The sequence below is a fragment of the Mustela nivalis genome (genome assembly GCF_964662115.1).
Source record: "Mustela nivalis genome assembly, chromosome: 14".
Lineage (NCBI taxonomy): Eukaryota > Metazoa > Chordata > Mammalia > Carnivora > Mustelidae > Mustela > Mustela nivalis.
This window is the reverse complement of record NC_139033.1, coordinates 58,621,363-58,636,254: the sequence shown is the minus strand read 5'-3', so window position 1 is coordinate 58,636,254 and position 14,892 is coordinate 58,621,363. Positions and strand designations below refer to the sequence as shown.

General features: G+C 36.1%; 1 protein-coding gene across 5 annotated transcripts in view; it reads left to right on the top strand.

Moving 5' to 3' along the window:
- RNF138 (ring finger protein 138) overlaps nucleotides 1–14,892 on the top strand; it is a 40,540-nt gene that overhangs the window by 5,640 nt on the left and 20,008 nt on the right. For 4 of the 5 annotated variants that reach the window (XR_014302876.1, XM_082699390.1, XM_082699392.1 and 1 more), the window contains exon 3: nucleotides 13,632–13,797. The exons of the other annotated variant lie outside the window; for it this stretch is intronic. Coding sequence is in view for 3 of the 4 variants with exons in the window: in XM_082699390.1 (XP_082555516.1) it covers nucleotides 13,632–13,797 (166 nt within the window). In the remaining variant the exon portion in view is untranslated. The remainder of the gene's footprint in view (nucleotides 1–13,631; nucleotides 13,798–14,892) is intronic. 5 annotated transcript variants of the gene reach the window in all.

The following is a 14,892-nucleotide window of genomic DNA, read 5'->3' as shown; positions in this document are numbered from 1 at the left end:
GACCTGAGCCGAAGGCAGCTGCCCAACCAACTGAGCCACCCAGGCGTCCCTGGACTTGTAATTCTTAAAGTCAAACAGATAGGTTCTTGCTGATTTAATAAATGCTGCTCCAGACTTTTTTCTTAAGTGTTTTAAGACTTTATCCAAATTTGCTTGACAAATATTTATAAAATGACATAATTAAGAAACAACTATGCTACTTAACTTGTGTAACAAGGTTGACTTAGTTTTAAGCCCCAAAGACAAACTGATTTTTTTTCATAAGTTTGTTTGATTAGGAAGATAAAACATGCTAGATTTTTAAATAAGGTGTGTGTGTCTGCATTATGTATATGTATGTACTATGTATATGTAGACATTTGTGTATATAAAAATACACAAAGAATATTATTCAGCCATAAAAAAGGATAAGATCTTGCCATTTGTGACTATATGGATCGACCTAGAGGTATTATGCTAAGTGAAATAAGACAGAGAAAGACAAATACCATATGATTTTACTTACATGTGGAATCTAGGAAACAAAAGTACATATAAATAATAATAGACCCATAGATACAGAGAACAAACTGGTTGCTGTTGCTAGATGGCCTATATAAGTATAGGGAGGATTAAGAGGTACAACTTCTAGTTAGAAAATAAGTCCTGGGGTTGAAAAGTACAGCATAGGGAATATAGTCAATAATAATGTAATAATACTGTGTGGAGACAGATGGTGACTACATTTATTGTTGTAGGCACTGAGTAATGTATCCAATCATTATGTTGTATACCTAAGACCATATAACATTTTATGTCAACTATTCTTTAGTAGTATAAGAAACCAAAAATCCTATTCTCAAGAATACCAAAAACTTACTTTGATAATTGCAACTTTTTTCTTTCCAAAATTAGAAGTTTTATTTTTCTATTTATAAAAGTGACATAATGCAGAGTGCAAAAAGATGTAAGGAATGAAGTGAAACTCACAGTCACAGCATCCTGATGGAAGCTGTGAGCAATGTGATGTATCCTTTCTAAAGGTTGGCTGGTTGACTGATGAGTTTAACTGATTTATGTATCTTATTTTTCTGTCATGTACCTATTAATATTTGATCGACTAGGTGGGATGATATTACAGGTACTGTTTTATGACCTCTTTCTTTCTTTCTAACAGAGAGAGTGTGCACACGTGCAGGAGAAGGGAGGGGGAGAGGGAGAGAGAGAACCCCAAGCAGGCTCCATGCTTAGTGTGAGCCCACTGGGGCTCAGTCTCACAACCCTGAGATCATGACCTGGTTGGACACTTAACTGATTGAGTCACCCAGGCGCCTATAACTTTTTCCTGTGATAGTCTGGGATATTTGTCCTTACAAATTTTAACTATTAAAAAAATGCTAAATTTTTAATTAGTACTAAATTCAGGAATGTGATAGATGGGAAAGTTTTTCTCTTCCAATGTCTGTTTATCCGCCTTTTGTTAGGAGAGTGAGTAAGAATAGAAATTCATCTGGTGTCTGTTATTTTAAAATTGAAGGAAACAAAAATAACCTTTCAAGTTGTTTCTGGCTAATGCACTGTCCTAAAGATGCAAGCTTTGATACATCAAAATAATTGTGGTAATTTTGATTTGCCTCTTTTTTCCTGCACCTTCTACTTTGTTTTGAAACAGGTTCTATTTAGCAAATTCAAGCAGTCCAGCCAAAGGGAGATGAGAAATAAGCAAGTTTTGTATTTGAGGAAACTTGGTGCTTGGTAGTACAGAGGAAGAAATGGTAGAATTGGAGACAAAAGACCTCAGTAATTCTCCTTTGCACTCTTCACAGTTTATAATCATAACATTTTTGGAATCAGATGATTTGACTAATGTCCTTCTCACTGTTAGCTCTATAAAGGCAGCAGCAGATGTCTCCTTTTTCCTACTGGAGTCTACTATACACATTTTGTATTGAGTAGAGGAATAGATGGTTTTGTCTTAGGAGGCCATAGCTTATTATCTGTGTTACTTCAAGTTGTTTAACTTCTTTTCAGCCTACTTTCTTGTCTGTAAAATGGGTAGAAACAACATATATTCATAGGATTGTTGCAAGGACCAAATTAGGTAATGTTTGTGAAAAATAATAATCTTGTTACTTGTTTTACAGTTTTCAAAAGCTATACAAGTGTAAAATTATTGTTAGTTTGATAACTATAATATCTAACACCAAAAGCTAGATTTATCATAAGTGGAAAGGAATCTGTTTCAAGTTTTTTGGTGCAGACATTTAATACCAAAGGCATTATTGTGAACAGAGAATATTGTAATTCACAGTTTTAAAGGTACAATAGGAAATAATCATCTCTTTCCCACAATCACTATTACCTTACATATCCTTCCAGAGATGTGTATGTAAACGAGATTATAAATATATTTTTTTGTTTTTCAGAGAAAGAACAGCATTCTGTATGCATTCTTTTGTACCATGCTATTTTCATGTCCTTTTGGAGATCATTCTATATCAGTACATGTATAGATATTTTGGTTGTAGTTTTCTTCATTTATTCAACCAACATTGAGTGGCCATTATGAGCTAGTAGTATTGTAGTTGCTAGGGCTAGAATATTCAACAAATGAGATAAAAAATCACTGACTTCATGGAACATATTTAGTGTTCTGGTATTACATGGTTTGATGTGTTATTTTTTAAAAGGTTTTATTTATTTGTCAGAGAGAGCGAGCATGTGAGCACAAGATGAGGGAGGGGAGAAACAGGCTCTGCACTAAGCAGAGAGCCTGATGTGGGATTTGATTTCAGGATCCTGGGATCATGACCTGAGCCCAAGGCAGATGTTTAACTGGCTGAGCCACCCAGGCATCCCTGTTTGATGTATCTTTATTTATCCAATTTCATATTGATGAATATTAGGTTATCTCTAGTCTTTTGTTGTTTCAAATGCTGCAGTGATTAACCTTGTATAAATGCCATTTCACATAGCAAAACTCACAGGGAGTTTTTCCTGTAAGATAAATTCTCTTAAGTGTGAAATTGCTGGGTCAAAGAATAAATACAGGGAATTTGTCAGCTATGTCACACAGGATGATTGTAGCTCTAGGGGAGTGTTTTGTACATGGAAGGTGCTTATGGTTTTGATTTGAAAACTGGATTCTGTCTTTTGAGTTAAGGGATTTAACAGTTTTGGGATTAAGGTAGATTGACATTCATTGCTTTAACAATATTAATGAATGCCTCCTAGGTGCTCAGCTGTGTTATAGTGCTGGGCATACAGTGGTGAACAGAGAGATATGATAACTCCCTTTGAAGCTGGTGTTGATAAGACATTTTAATTCAGATAAACTTGTAATTACAAACTCACGGGTTTTGAGAGGGAGAGAGAATAAGAAGGAGACCAGATCTAGGGAGGTTGATGGGTGGATGGATAGGTAATTAAAGACCATTTCTAAGATCTAAGTGATGTTTGGTGTTAATTTGTGGAGTGGTATGTTTGTGTATAGAAAATTCTGGGGAGAGGGAACATTCTAGGCAAAGACCCTGAAGTGGAGGGGAATGCACAGGGCCTTGTATTTTAATGAAGAAGTATCTTTTAGCCTTCACCCTCTTACAGGCTTCTTAACCTTTCATTTTTTTAAGCCTTAGTTTCCTCAACTGTAAAATAAAGGACCATTTAAAATATTTACAGTATTATTTTTAAAGAATTCAAGGTAATAAATGTAAAGTATCTTGAATTCTGCTTACCACATTTTGAGTACTCAATAAATAGTTACTGTTATTTGTATAAATGTTATAATCCTTGCACAAAATTGGGGTAACTTGCAAAATGCCATTAGTATGATTAAAGTATATCTATATTCTGACATCTTTGCCAACTTTTTAAAAAAAATTATTTTATTTTATTTATTTGACAGACTGAGATCACAAGTAGGCAGAGAGGCAGGCAGAGAGAGAGGAGGAAGCAGGCTCCCTGCTGAGCAGAGAGCCCGATGCGGGGCTCGATCCCAGGACTCTGAGATCATGACCTGAGCCGAAGGCAGCGGCTTAACCCACTGAGCCACCCAGGCGCCCCCCCCCCACCCCCGCCTTTTTAAGCATTTTTTTCTAGGGGCACTGGGTGGCTCGGTGGGTTAAGCCTTTGCCTTCTGCTCAGCTCATGATCTCAGGATCCTGAGATTGAGCCCCTTGTGGGGCTCCCTGCTCAGTAGAGAGTCTGCTTTTCCCTCTCCCTCTGTCCCTTCTCCCTTCTCCTAGGAGCTGTCTTATTATCTGTGTTACTTCAAGTTGTTTAACTTCTTTTCAGCCTACTTTCTTGTCTGTAAAATGGGTAGAAACAACATATATTCATAGGATTGTTGCAAGGACCAAATGTTAAATAAATAAATAAATAAAATCTTTTAAAAAAAGGAAAGTACAAAATGGTGTCTTTTTTTTTTTTTTAAGATTTTATTTATTTATTTGATAGGCAGAGATCACAAGTAGGCAGAAAGGCAGGCAGAGAGAGAGGAGGAAGCAGGTTCCCCGCTGAGCAGAGAGCCCGATGTGGGGCTCGATCCCAGAACCCTGGGATCACGACCCTAGCGGAAGGCAGAGGCTTTAACCCACTGAGCCACCCAGGCGCCCTGAGGTGTCTGTTTTTTAAAAAAGATTTTATTGAGAGAGAAGGAAAGAGCAGGCAGGAGCAGAGGGAAGGGGAGAGGGAGAAGCAGACTTCCTGCTGAGCAGAGAGCCTGATGGAGGACTGTATCCCAGGACCCTGGGGTCATGACCTGAGCCAAAGGCAGACACATAACCAAATGAGCTACCCAGGCACCCCTCAAAATGGTGTCTAGAAGTTACTTTAAAATCTGTTTTTCTTGGTCGCTGGCAAGGCTTTGTGCATTTTTCTTTTTTTTTTTTTTTTTTTTTTAAGATTTTATTTATTTATTTGACAGAGAGAAATCACAAGTAGACGAAGAGGCAGGCAGAGAGAGAGAGAGAGAGGGAAGCAGGCTCCCCGCTGAGCAGAGAGCCCGATGCGGGACTCGATCCCAGGATCCTGAGATCATGACCTGAGCCGAAGGCAGCGGCTTAACCCACTGAGCCACCCAGGCGCCCTGTGCATTTTTCTATATTAAGTTTTTATATTTTTACTATTCCCAGAGTGCTCTAAGTATATTGTGATCATTTCTATGACTATATTTTAGTGATTATTTTATATTTATTGCTTTACATTGTTTTTTCTATTTAGGGCTCCTTTTGTGTATTACATCATCTTATACATTCAGATTGGAGATGGTTTTCTATTTAGTGCTTCGCTTTTGTGTATTATATTTTATATATTCAGATTTGAGATAGTTGATTCTTTTTAAGTTTATGATGATACTCGATTTTATTTGTTGAATCTCTTAAAAAATTTTTCCAATTTTGTACCTACTTGGAGTTTACTGAAATATTTAATGTGTGTGCCTTTGAATCTTAATTTGCCATTCTTACTCATTTCACTTCAGTATTTCTTCAAGGGCATTTTTTTCCCCATTGTTTTAAAAAGCCTTTTTAGTATATTTGAATTCTTTTTTAAAAATTTATTTATTGCCTCTGCTTTCGGCTCAGATCATGATTCCAGGATCCTGGGATCAAGCCCTACATTGGGCTTTCTGCTCAGCAGGGAACCTGCTTCCTTCTCTCTCTCTGCCTGCCTCTCTTCTACTTGTGATCTCTGTCTGTCAAATAAATAAAGAATATATTTTTTAAAAAATTTATTTATGTTTAGATTTTAAATTCCACTTAGATAACAGTGTAATATTAGATTCACATATACACTACAGTGATTCAATGCTTCATACAACATCCTGTGCTCATCACAACAAGTGCACTCTTTAATCCTTATCACCTATTTAACCTATCCTCCCACTAACCTCCCCTTTAGTAGCCTGGGTGTCTTAGTCATTAAGCACCTGCCTTTGGCTCAGGTTATGATCCCTCGGGGTCCTGGGATCGAGCCCCAGGATCGAGCCCCTGCATCGAGCTCCCTGCTGGGCGGGAAGGCTGCTTCTCCCTCTCCACTCCCCCTATTTCTGTTCCTTCTCTTATTGTCTGTCTCTGTCAAATAAATAAAATCTTTTTTATAAAAAGGTTGTTTCTTAGTTTCCTCCTTTTTTTCCCCCAGTGCTCATTTGTTTCTTAAATTCCACATGAGTGAAATCATATGATATTTATCTTTAGTATATTTGAATTCTTAAAATAATTTGATTATTGGAGATTTTTCCCTTTCATTATTTTTTCTGTTTTTAATATTACTTATTAAATTTTGAGGGGGGATATAGTGTATACACAAAATCCTGCTACAAGTACCTGCATACACATAATGCTGTAAGCACCATTTGGGGTAGGGATTTTGTCACTTCTGTTGCCTATTAGAAGCCCGATGTCTGTTGTGTAGTAAGTAATTAATACATTTTTATTGAGTTAGTAGTATGCTTTATAGTCTACGGGCATAATTTTTAGAAGTCTGGTAGGATGGGTTTATTTTTCTTTTTTATATAATTTTTAATTTTTAAGTTTATATAATTTAAGTTTATGTAATTTATTTGAATTTTAAGTTTATATAATTTTAAGTTTATATAATTTATTTGAAATCATTGTAGATTTACACATAGTTGTAAGGAATTATACAGAAATCCTATGTACTGTGACCCAGTTTCTCCCAATGGTAACATCTTATAAATATAATTAGAATATCTGTTCCAGTGGAGTAAAGATTTTGAACATTTCCATCACCACAAAGATCCTTCATAAAGCCCTTTTGGGGTGGCCAAAAGGGGCTACATCCACTTCCTATCGCCCCGCCCTTCCTTAACCTTTGGCAAGCACTAACATTCTTGTGTTCTCTATTTCCATAATTTTGTCATTTCAAGAATCTTATGTATTGGGGTGCCTGGATAGTCATTAAGCGTCTGCCTTTGTCTCAAGTCAGGATCCCTGGATCCTGGGATGGAGCTCCATGGTGGGTTTCCTGCTCAGCTGGGAGCCTGCTTCTCCCTCTCCCACTCCCCTTGCTCGCGTTCCCTCTCTCACTGTCTCTCTTTTTGTCAAATATATAAAATCTTTATTAAGAAAAAAGAATCTTATGTATTGAACAAGTCTGTAAATATTAGTACAAAATGGGTGATTATATGGTCGTGATTATATCTCAATAGAGCTATTACCAAAAAAGAATGTTATGTGCTGTAATGTTATATAAGTATAATCAAATACTATGAAACCTTTTGGGATTTCTCTTTTCACTCAGCATAATTTTTTGGAGATTCAGGTTGTTGTGTGTATCAGTTGTTCCTTTTTGCTGAGTATACATGTATGCATGGTATGAATGTACCACCTTTAATTAACCATTCACCCACCAAAGGACGTCTGGAATAGCCAGTTTTTGTTTTGTTTTGTTTTGTTTTGTTTTAAAGATTTTATTTATTTATTTGACAGACAGAGATCACAAGTAGGCAGAGAGGCAGGCAGAGAGAGAGAGAGAGAGAGAGGGAAGCAGGCTTCCTGCGGAGCAGAGAGCCCGATGCGGGGCTCGATCCCAGGACCCTGAGATCATGACCCAAGCCGAAGGCAGCAGCCCAAACCACTGAGCCACCCAGGCGCCCCGAATAGCCAGTTTTTTACCGTTACAAATAGAGTTGCTATAAATATTCAGGTACAAGTTTTTGTGTGAAAGTAAGCCTTTGTTTCTCTGGGATAAATGCTGAAGAATGCAATTATTGGTAGTTGTATGTTGTTTTGTTTTGTTTTTTAAATGCCAAACTATTTTCCATAGTGTCTGAACCATTTTACATTCCCACCAGCATTGTTTTTTTTTTTTTTTAAGATTTTATTTATTTATTTATTTGACAGACAGAGATCACAAGTAGGCAGAGAGGCAGGCAGAGAGAGAGGGGGAAGCAGGCTCCCTGAGGAGCAGAGAGCCCGATACAGGGCTCAATCCCAGGAGTCTGGGATCATGACCCGAGCCGAAGGCAGAGGCTTTAACCCACTGAGCCACCCAGGCGCCCCTCCCACCAGCATTATATGAGTGATCCAGTTTCTTTATATCCTCACCAGCATCTTATGTTGTATTTTAAAATTTTAGCCATTTCAGTAGGTATATAGTGATACTCATGATTTTATTGTATTTCCCTAAAGGCTAATGATGTTGATCATCTTTTCGTGTACTTACCATCTGTAGTGTCTTAATGTAAAATCTTGTCTCCTCATATCTTTTGCCCATGTTTTAATTAGTTTGCCTTTTTATTTTTTATTTCTTTAAAATATTTTGCTTATTTATTTGCCAGAGAGAGAGAGAGTGCACAAGCAGGGGAAGTGGCAGGCAGAGGGAGAAGTAGACTCCCCACTGAGCAGGGAGCCTGATGTGGGACTTGGACCCAGGACCCTGGGATCATGACCCAGGCCAAACACAGATAATTAACTGACTGAGCCACCCAGGCATCCCATAGATTGCCTTTTTTAAAAAAAGATTTATTCATTTGAGAGAGTGAGTGACAGTGAGTGGGGGGAGGGGCACAGAGGGAGGGAGAGAGAATCTCTGGCAGACTCACCACTGAGCATGGAGCCCATCCTGTGGTGGTTGATATCAGGACCCTGAGATACACGACCTGAGCCAAAATCAAGACTAGGAAGCTCAGTTGACTGAGCCACCCAGGCACCCCTAGGTTGTTTACTTTTTCACTGTTGAGCTTTGAGACTTACTTATGTATTGTAGATAACTGTACCTTTGTTAGGTGAGTTCAAAATGTTTCCAGTCTATAGTTTATCTTTTTATCCTTTTAGTGATCTACTAAAGTCTTTTGCTTAGCAAATGTTCTCAGTTTTTATGAAGTCTACTTTATCATTTTTTTCTATTGAAAATCTATTTTCTATTCTAAATAGAAAATCTGACTTTGTGATTGTGAATATTTTCTATTTTTTTTTCTAAAAGTTTTGTAGTTTAATGTTTTACATTTAATTCTGTGTATTAGTTTCCTAGGGCTGCTGTAACAAAGCACAATCTTGGTGGCTAATAACAACAGAAATTTCTCTTCTTCAGTTTTTTTTTTTAAGATTTTATTTATTTAGTTGCCAGAGAGGGAGAGTACAAAGGGAAAGCATGAAGCAGGGGTGCAGGGGTAGAAGCAGGCTCCTGGCTGAGTGAGGAGCCTGATGTGGGACTCAATCCCAGGACCCTGGCATCATGACCTGAGCTGAAGGCAGATGCTTAACCAGCTGTCCCCAGAAATTTATTTTCTCATAGTTCTAGAGAGTAGAAGTCTGAAACTAATTGCATTGGGCCCAAATCAAGGTGTGACAAAGGTCTTCTGAAGCCCTGGGGGTCACACCATTCTAATCTCTCCTTTCATCTGAACATGGCCTTCTCCCAGGTGTCTGTGTCAAATCTCCCTTTGCCTCTCTTACAGAGATACTTGTGATGGCATTTAGAACCCATCTGGATAATCCCACCTAATTTCCCCATTCCCAAATCCTTAATTTTAATCAGAATTATTGTACTATAAGGTAATACTCACTTTTTCTGGGCATTAGAAAGTGAGTGTATCTTTGTATGCCAATTTCCCAGTTTACTGCTGTCTAACCTGTTTCCAGTTAATTTTTTTTTTTTAAAGATTTTATTTATTTGTCAGAGAGAGAGAGAGGGAGAGAGCGAGCACAGGCAGACGGAATGGCAGGCAGAGGCAGAGGGAGAAGCAGGCTCCCCGCTGAGCAAGGAGCCCGATGCGGGACTTGATCCCAGGACACTGGGATCATGACCTGAGCCGAAGGCAGCTGCTTAACCAACTGAGCCACCCAGGCGTCCCTCCAGTTAATTTTTGTATAAGGTGGCAGACTTAGATTGAGGTTCATTTTTGTGCCTATGGACATCAAATAGCTCTAGCATCATTTATTGAAGTTTGTCTTTTCCTCTGTTAAATCACTTTTGCACCTTTGTTAATAATTTTTGCTTAAAGTTTTTTTTTTAATTTTAAGTAAATTCTGTGCCATGCATGAGGCTTGACAGCCTGAGACTAAGTCATGTGCTCTACGAATTGACTCAGCAGGCACCCCAATCATTTTTGCTTTTCTTTCTTTTATTTCTTTTTTTTTTTTTTAATTTATTTATTTGACAGAGAGAGCAAGAGATCACAAGTAGTAGGCAGAGAGGCAGGCAGAGAGGGAGGGGGAAGCAGGCTCCTTCCTGAGCAGAGCCCGACACTGGGCTCTATCCCAGGACCCTGAGATCATGACCTGAGCTGAAGGCAGAGGCTTTAACCCATTGAGCCACCCAGGTGCCCCCATTTTTGCTTTTTAAGATATATTCTTGCCAGTGTATGAGATGTTTCAGTATCTTTTAAATAAAACCCTGCTTTGCCTTTATTACTTTGTTTGTTTCCACTAGAGATTTTTGTTTCTTCATTTATGTCTACATTTTGAATAAAGTCCTAAAATAAAATTTTAAAAAATTTTAAAAATAAAGCTAATTTTAACTGAATACATTTTTTTTGTTTTTTATATGAATATTTTTCATTTTTTGACACTATCGATCTTTAGTAATGTAATTATTATTTGGAGAGTTTGTATTGTACAGTTGTTATGTGTTATTATTTTGGGGGCTATTTGAGTATTTTCTAACAAAACAGTTTGTCTTCTAAAGTAATTTTTATTTCTTGCTTTTCTATATTTTATGCCTTTAAGTCTTATTTTTATAGCCACTGCCAATATTTTGAAAGTGGTGAATTGAAATTACTCTGTTTCTACTTTTTAGTAAAAATCCATTCAACATTTAAGCATGTTTTATACTTCATAAAAATAGAAGCATGTAGTTGTACCCTTAACATCTGGCTTCTTTAACTCAACATTACATTCATCCATATTCATTCTCATTACAATATCTTACAGTTTTAATTTTATGAATATGCTACAATTTATTCATTCTTCTTTTGATGGACATTTGTATAATTTTCAGCTTTTGGCTGTTACCGGTATTGTGGCTGTGAACTTCTTAGAAATTTCTTCTGATTATATATGCAGTTCTGTTGGGTATAAACTTAGAATGAAATTACTGGTTTATAGTAGATACTGTCAGTTTCCAAATGGTTTTGTATCAGTTTGCATTATCATAGATCAAATGGGTGGGTTCACATCCTTCTCAATACTTGTATTTTCTACCTTTTTCATTTTAGTAGCTCTGGTTGGTATGTGGTGTTACCACATTTTTACTATTTTAGTTATTTAATCAGCGAGTGGGCTTTGAAATTTTGCTTTATTTTATCTCTTCCGTCTAAATACAGTGTTCATTTGTGCATCTTGGTTGCTCAAGATCTTTTAATATTCTATGTTTATGTTTTATTTATAATTAATTGTTAAATTAGCCAGCGTATTTGACTAATTTACCTTCCAATAGTGTTCTACTTCATTTCTTTCACTCAAGTATCATCATTTTTATGCATGATTATTTCTTTGTAATGAATTTTACTGTTGTGAATTTTGTTGATGGATTTTGATTCCTTATTTAAAGAAGAAAGTTTAGCTTAATAGTTTGGTGACAGTTTACTCTCATCTTTATATTATTTCTCTTTGATAGCTTATTAGACTTGGCTTCTGTAATATTACTTAGTCTTTCTTTTTCTTTGGCTCTTCCTCTCTGAACACTCCTGTAAGTGCTTATATTTCTCTAGATTGTTTCTGTAGTGCTCTTGGCACTTGAACAGCTCTCCATATTTTTCTCCCTAATTTCAAGATCTGTATTTGCAGTTGTTTACTGGATATCACGCATTGAGATTTTTGTAGGTACTTTGAACTTGCACCCATCTTTCCTCTGTCAAACCAACTCTTCCAATGTTTCTTAACTTGATGAATCCAGTCACCTTTTATTCAGTCTTCTAGGTTAGAAATGCTTATCTTGCTTATCTTCCCACGATTGTCATAACATTCTGTTGGTTTTGTTAACATAGGAAGCTCCCTGTATACACAGTCAAACTGAGAACTGTGTCTCTGAAATAGAGAACCTCGGTTTCTTCTACCCCTGCCTTACTGTAGACCTTTTCATGGTTGAGGCTACTGCTCCAGTTGGTCTTGCTTTTTTTGTTTTTGTTTTTTCTGACTCATCTTTCTTTTTTTTCTCTTTTACGGTCCCTTTGATTATGGAATGCAAACACTGACTAAAACAAAGAATTTAAGTTAAACATTTAATATTCAAAATTTACAAAATATATAGACAATTAAATTTCAGATTTTTAATAATTGAACTTACAAATGATAGTTTTGTAACTTTGTAATTTTCATGCTTTCCAAAATTATTAAAGCTGAAAGTGGCACTCAGACTTTCGGGATGTCCTCTCTTTAAGGATTTTGATAAGTACTGACAAATTGTTAGCCAGAAACACAATACTCATTTATTTATATATCTTCTAATAGTGGTTATTATTTTTAAAGCTAGTTTTTAGTTTGATAGCTGAAAGATGGTATCTCAGCCATGTTTACTTTGCATTTTCTTGGATGAATTATTATTTTTTTTACTGTGATGAATATTTTTAATATTTTAACTTGTGGTCTTAATTGGTAATCATATCAAATGCCATGTTTTATATTAGCTACTATTTATGGAGTACTTTGTAACTCAAAAGTACTGTGATAAGCATTTTACTTACTACCCATTTTAATCCTTTGAACAACTGTTTCAGCTATAGGTATATTATGAGTGAGGAAGCTGATTGTAGAGGGGAAATGTGACTTGTTCAATGCTACATAGTTAGGAAACTCATTTTCTATGATCTGTTATTATACTACAAGCTTTCCCTTTTTGTTAGAGGAGGAAGACTGAATATTTGCATTTATAGGGGATTGGATTAAATTTATATGTACTTTGGATCCCAAATGCAGATGTCTATGATTTATCTAATTTTTTTTTTTTTTTAACAGCAGAATGATCAAGTTTGGTATTTGATTGGGTTAGGAGAGAGGAAATAGAGATTTTAGTGAGTTTGGTTCTAATTAGAATGTTTAGACATAAATTCAGAGCTGGAAGGATCCTTAAATATTTCTCAGATTCTGTTCCATTGCACACTGTTTTGGGAAATTTTCATATTTCCTGACAACATAAGTTTGGGTACTACTTAATGTTATCATTAGCGGAGAAACCTTTAACTGGTTTATCCTAGAATTTCCCAAATCATTTTGTGAACTGTTTGGTGGTAGACCTATTCATATCTTATAGACTATCTCAAAGTACATGAGTTTGAGACAAAAACTGATGTGGTCTATTCTTTCATTTCATAAGGGGAGTAAATAGAGATCCAGTTTTGTTCAGTGTGTTACCTAAGATCACACTGCTAATAAATGACACAGGATAAGCCAGTCATTCCTTTGTGGACGCTTCCTCTGATAATGTTACGTAATGTTAATACTTACTTTTCATATATTATGTTAAAAAGTTTAAAGCATAATTGAGTGTAGTTTCTTTTATATTCCTATTTAGCCCAATTATTAGCCTTAGACTCTGAGAAATACATGTATAGTTTTTAAAATTCCGCAGGTTATATACATATGAATAGCCTAACTCATTTAGCTTGAATATATATCTATAACTGCTTGAGTGTGTTTAATCATAGAAATGAAGTCTTTTTTCTGTAGTTAACATGTCACAAATGTTTGGTTTAGTTTCTGTAGAAAATGTTTCCTGACTGCAATGAGAGAAAGCGGAATACATTGTCCCCTCTGTCGTGGAAATGTGACTAGAAGAGAGAGAGCATGTCCTGAACGGGCCTTAGACCTTGAAAATATCATGAGGAAGTTTTCTGGTAGCTGCAGATGCTGTGCAAAACAGGTAGAGTAAATGCAACATAGCTCTTCTTTGAAAATGAAGGTTCTACTCTACTTTGAAAATCAAATTCCTATTTGAATTTTCTTGGTAGGTGCTGGTTTGAAGAGAAAGAAGTTACTTAAATTGGGTAGAAAGGCCAAAAAACCTGATTATAGATCTTGATAGATCATAAACTTATTGAGAACAGACTGAAAGATACAGTCTGTGAATTTGTCATAATTTTTAGCATGGTATTTTTCTCAAAGTAATTGCTCATTGATTACCTACTAAATGAACCAAATGAACAAACTGGCATTTAACTCATTTAAACCCCATTCTGGTACAAATTGTGATGGTAACAGCATCAGTAATGTAGTTTTGTACACAGAAATGGGCCAGATGGATTTATGTAGTCAAGGAGCTCTCTGGCTGCCCACTTTACTTGTGTTTGTGTTTAAAAAAAAAATCACAGAATATTTTGCGGAAAACTAATTAATTTTTAAGGAACAGGTGAGAAAATCAGGTGTTGGCAAATAACTGGCATTAATTCTCCAGTCTGTTCATTTGAAGAGGGAGTGAAGTGGTGAGGGGTGGTTAGGCTTTGAGTATATCCATGTATTTATGGATTTATTGCTGCCACTTTTTCAAATAGCTAATAAAGTCAGTGAGCAAAACCAGTTGCTTTTTCATGCATTCACACAAGTCAGATCTGCTTTTCCATCTCTTTGAGGGAGGTGTTAACTGACAGGGCAGTGAAGTGAAGCCAGAAAGTACACTTGAGAGATTCAGGCTCTGCTTCTCTGTGAGAAACTGAAAAATGTTCCAGGTGTTAACCTGGGAACCTAATTTTTTTTTAAAAGCACTTTCTAACTCTGTCAGTGCAATAAAGAATAAAGAAATGCCCAATACCATAAGGCAAACCAATTACTGCTTTTAATTTACTCGTTTTTGGTTTATTATTAGTAGCATAGTTTCAAGTACAAAATTATTGTTAATATTTTTTTACAGTGAGTTCACATCTGCATCTAATGGACAGAAACTTATTACTTATTTTCAGCTTCTTAAGAATTAAATCATTTACTTAAATTAAATGGAATATTTGCTTGGTTATGTTTATCT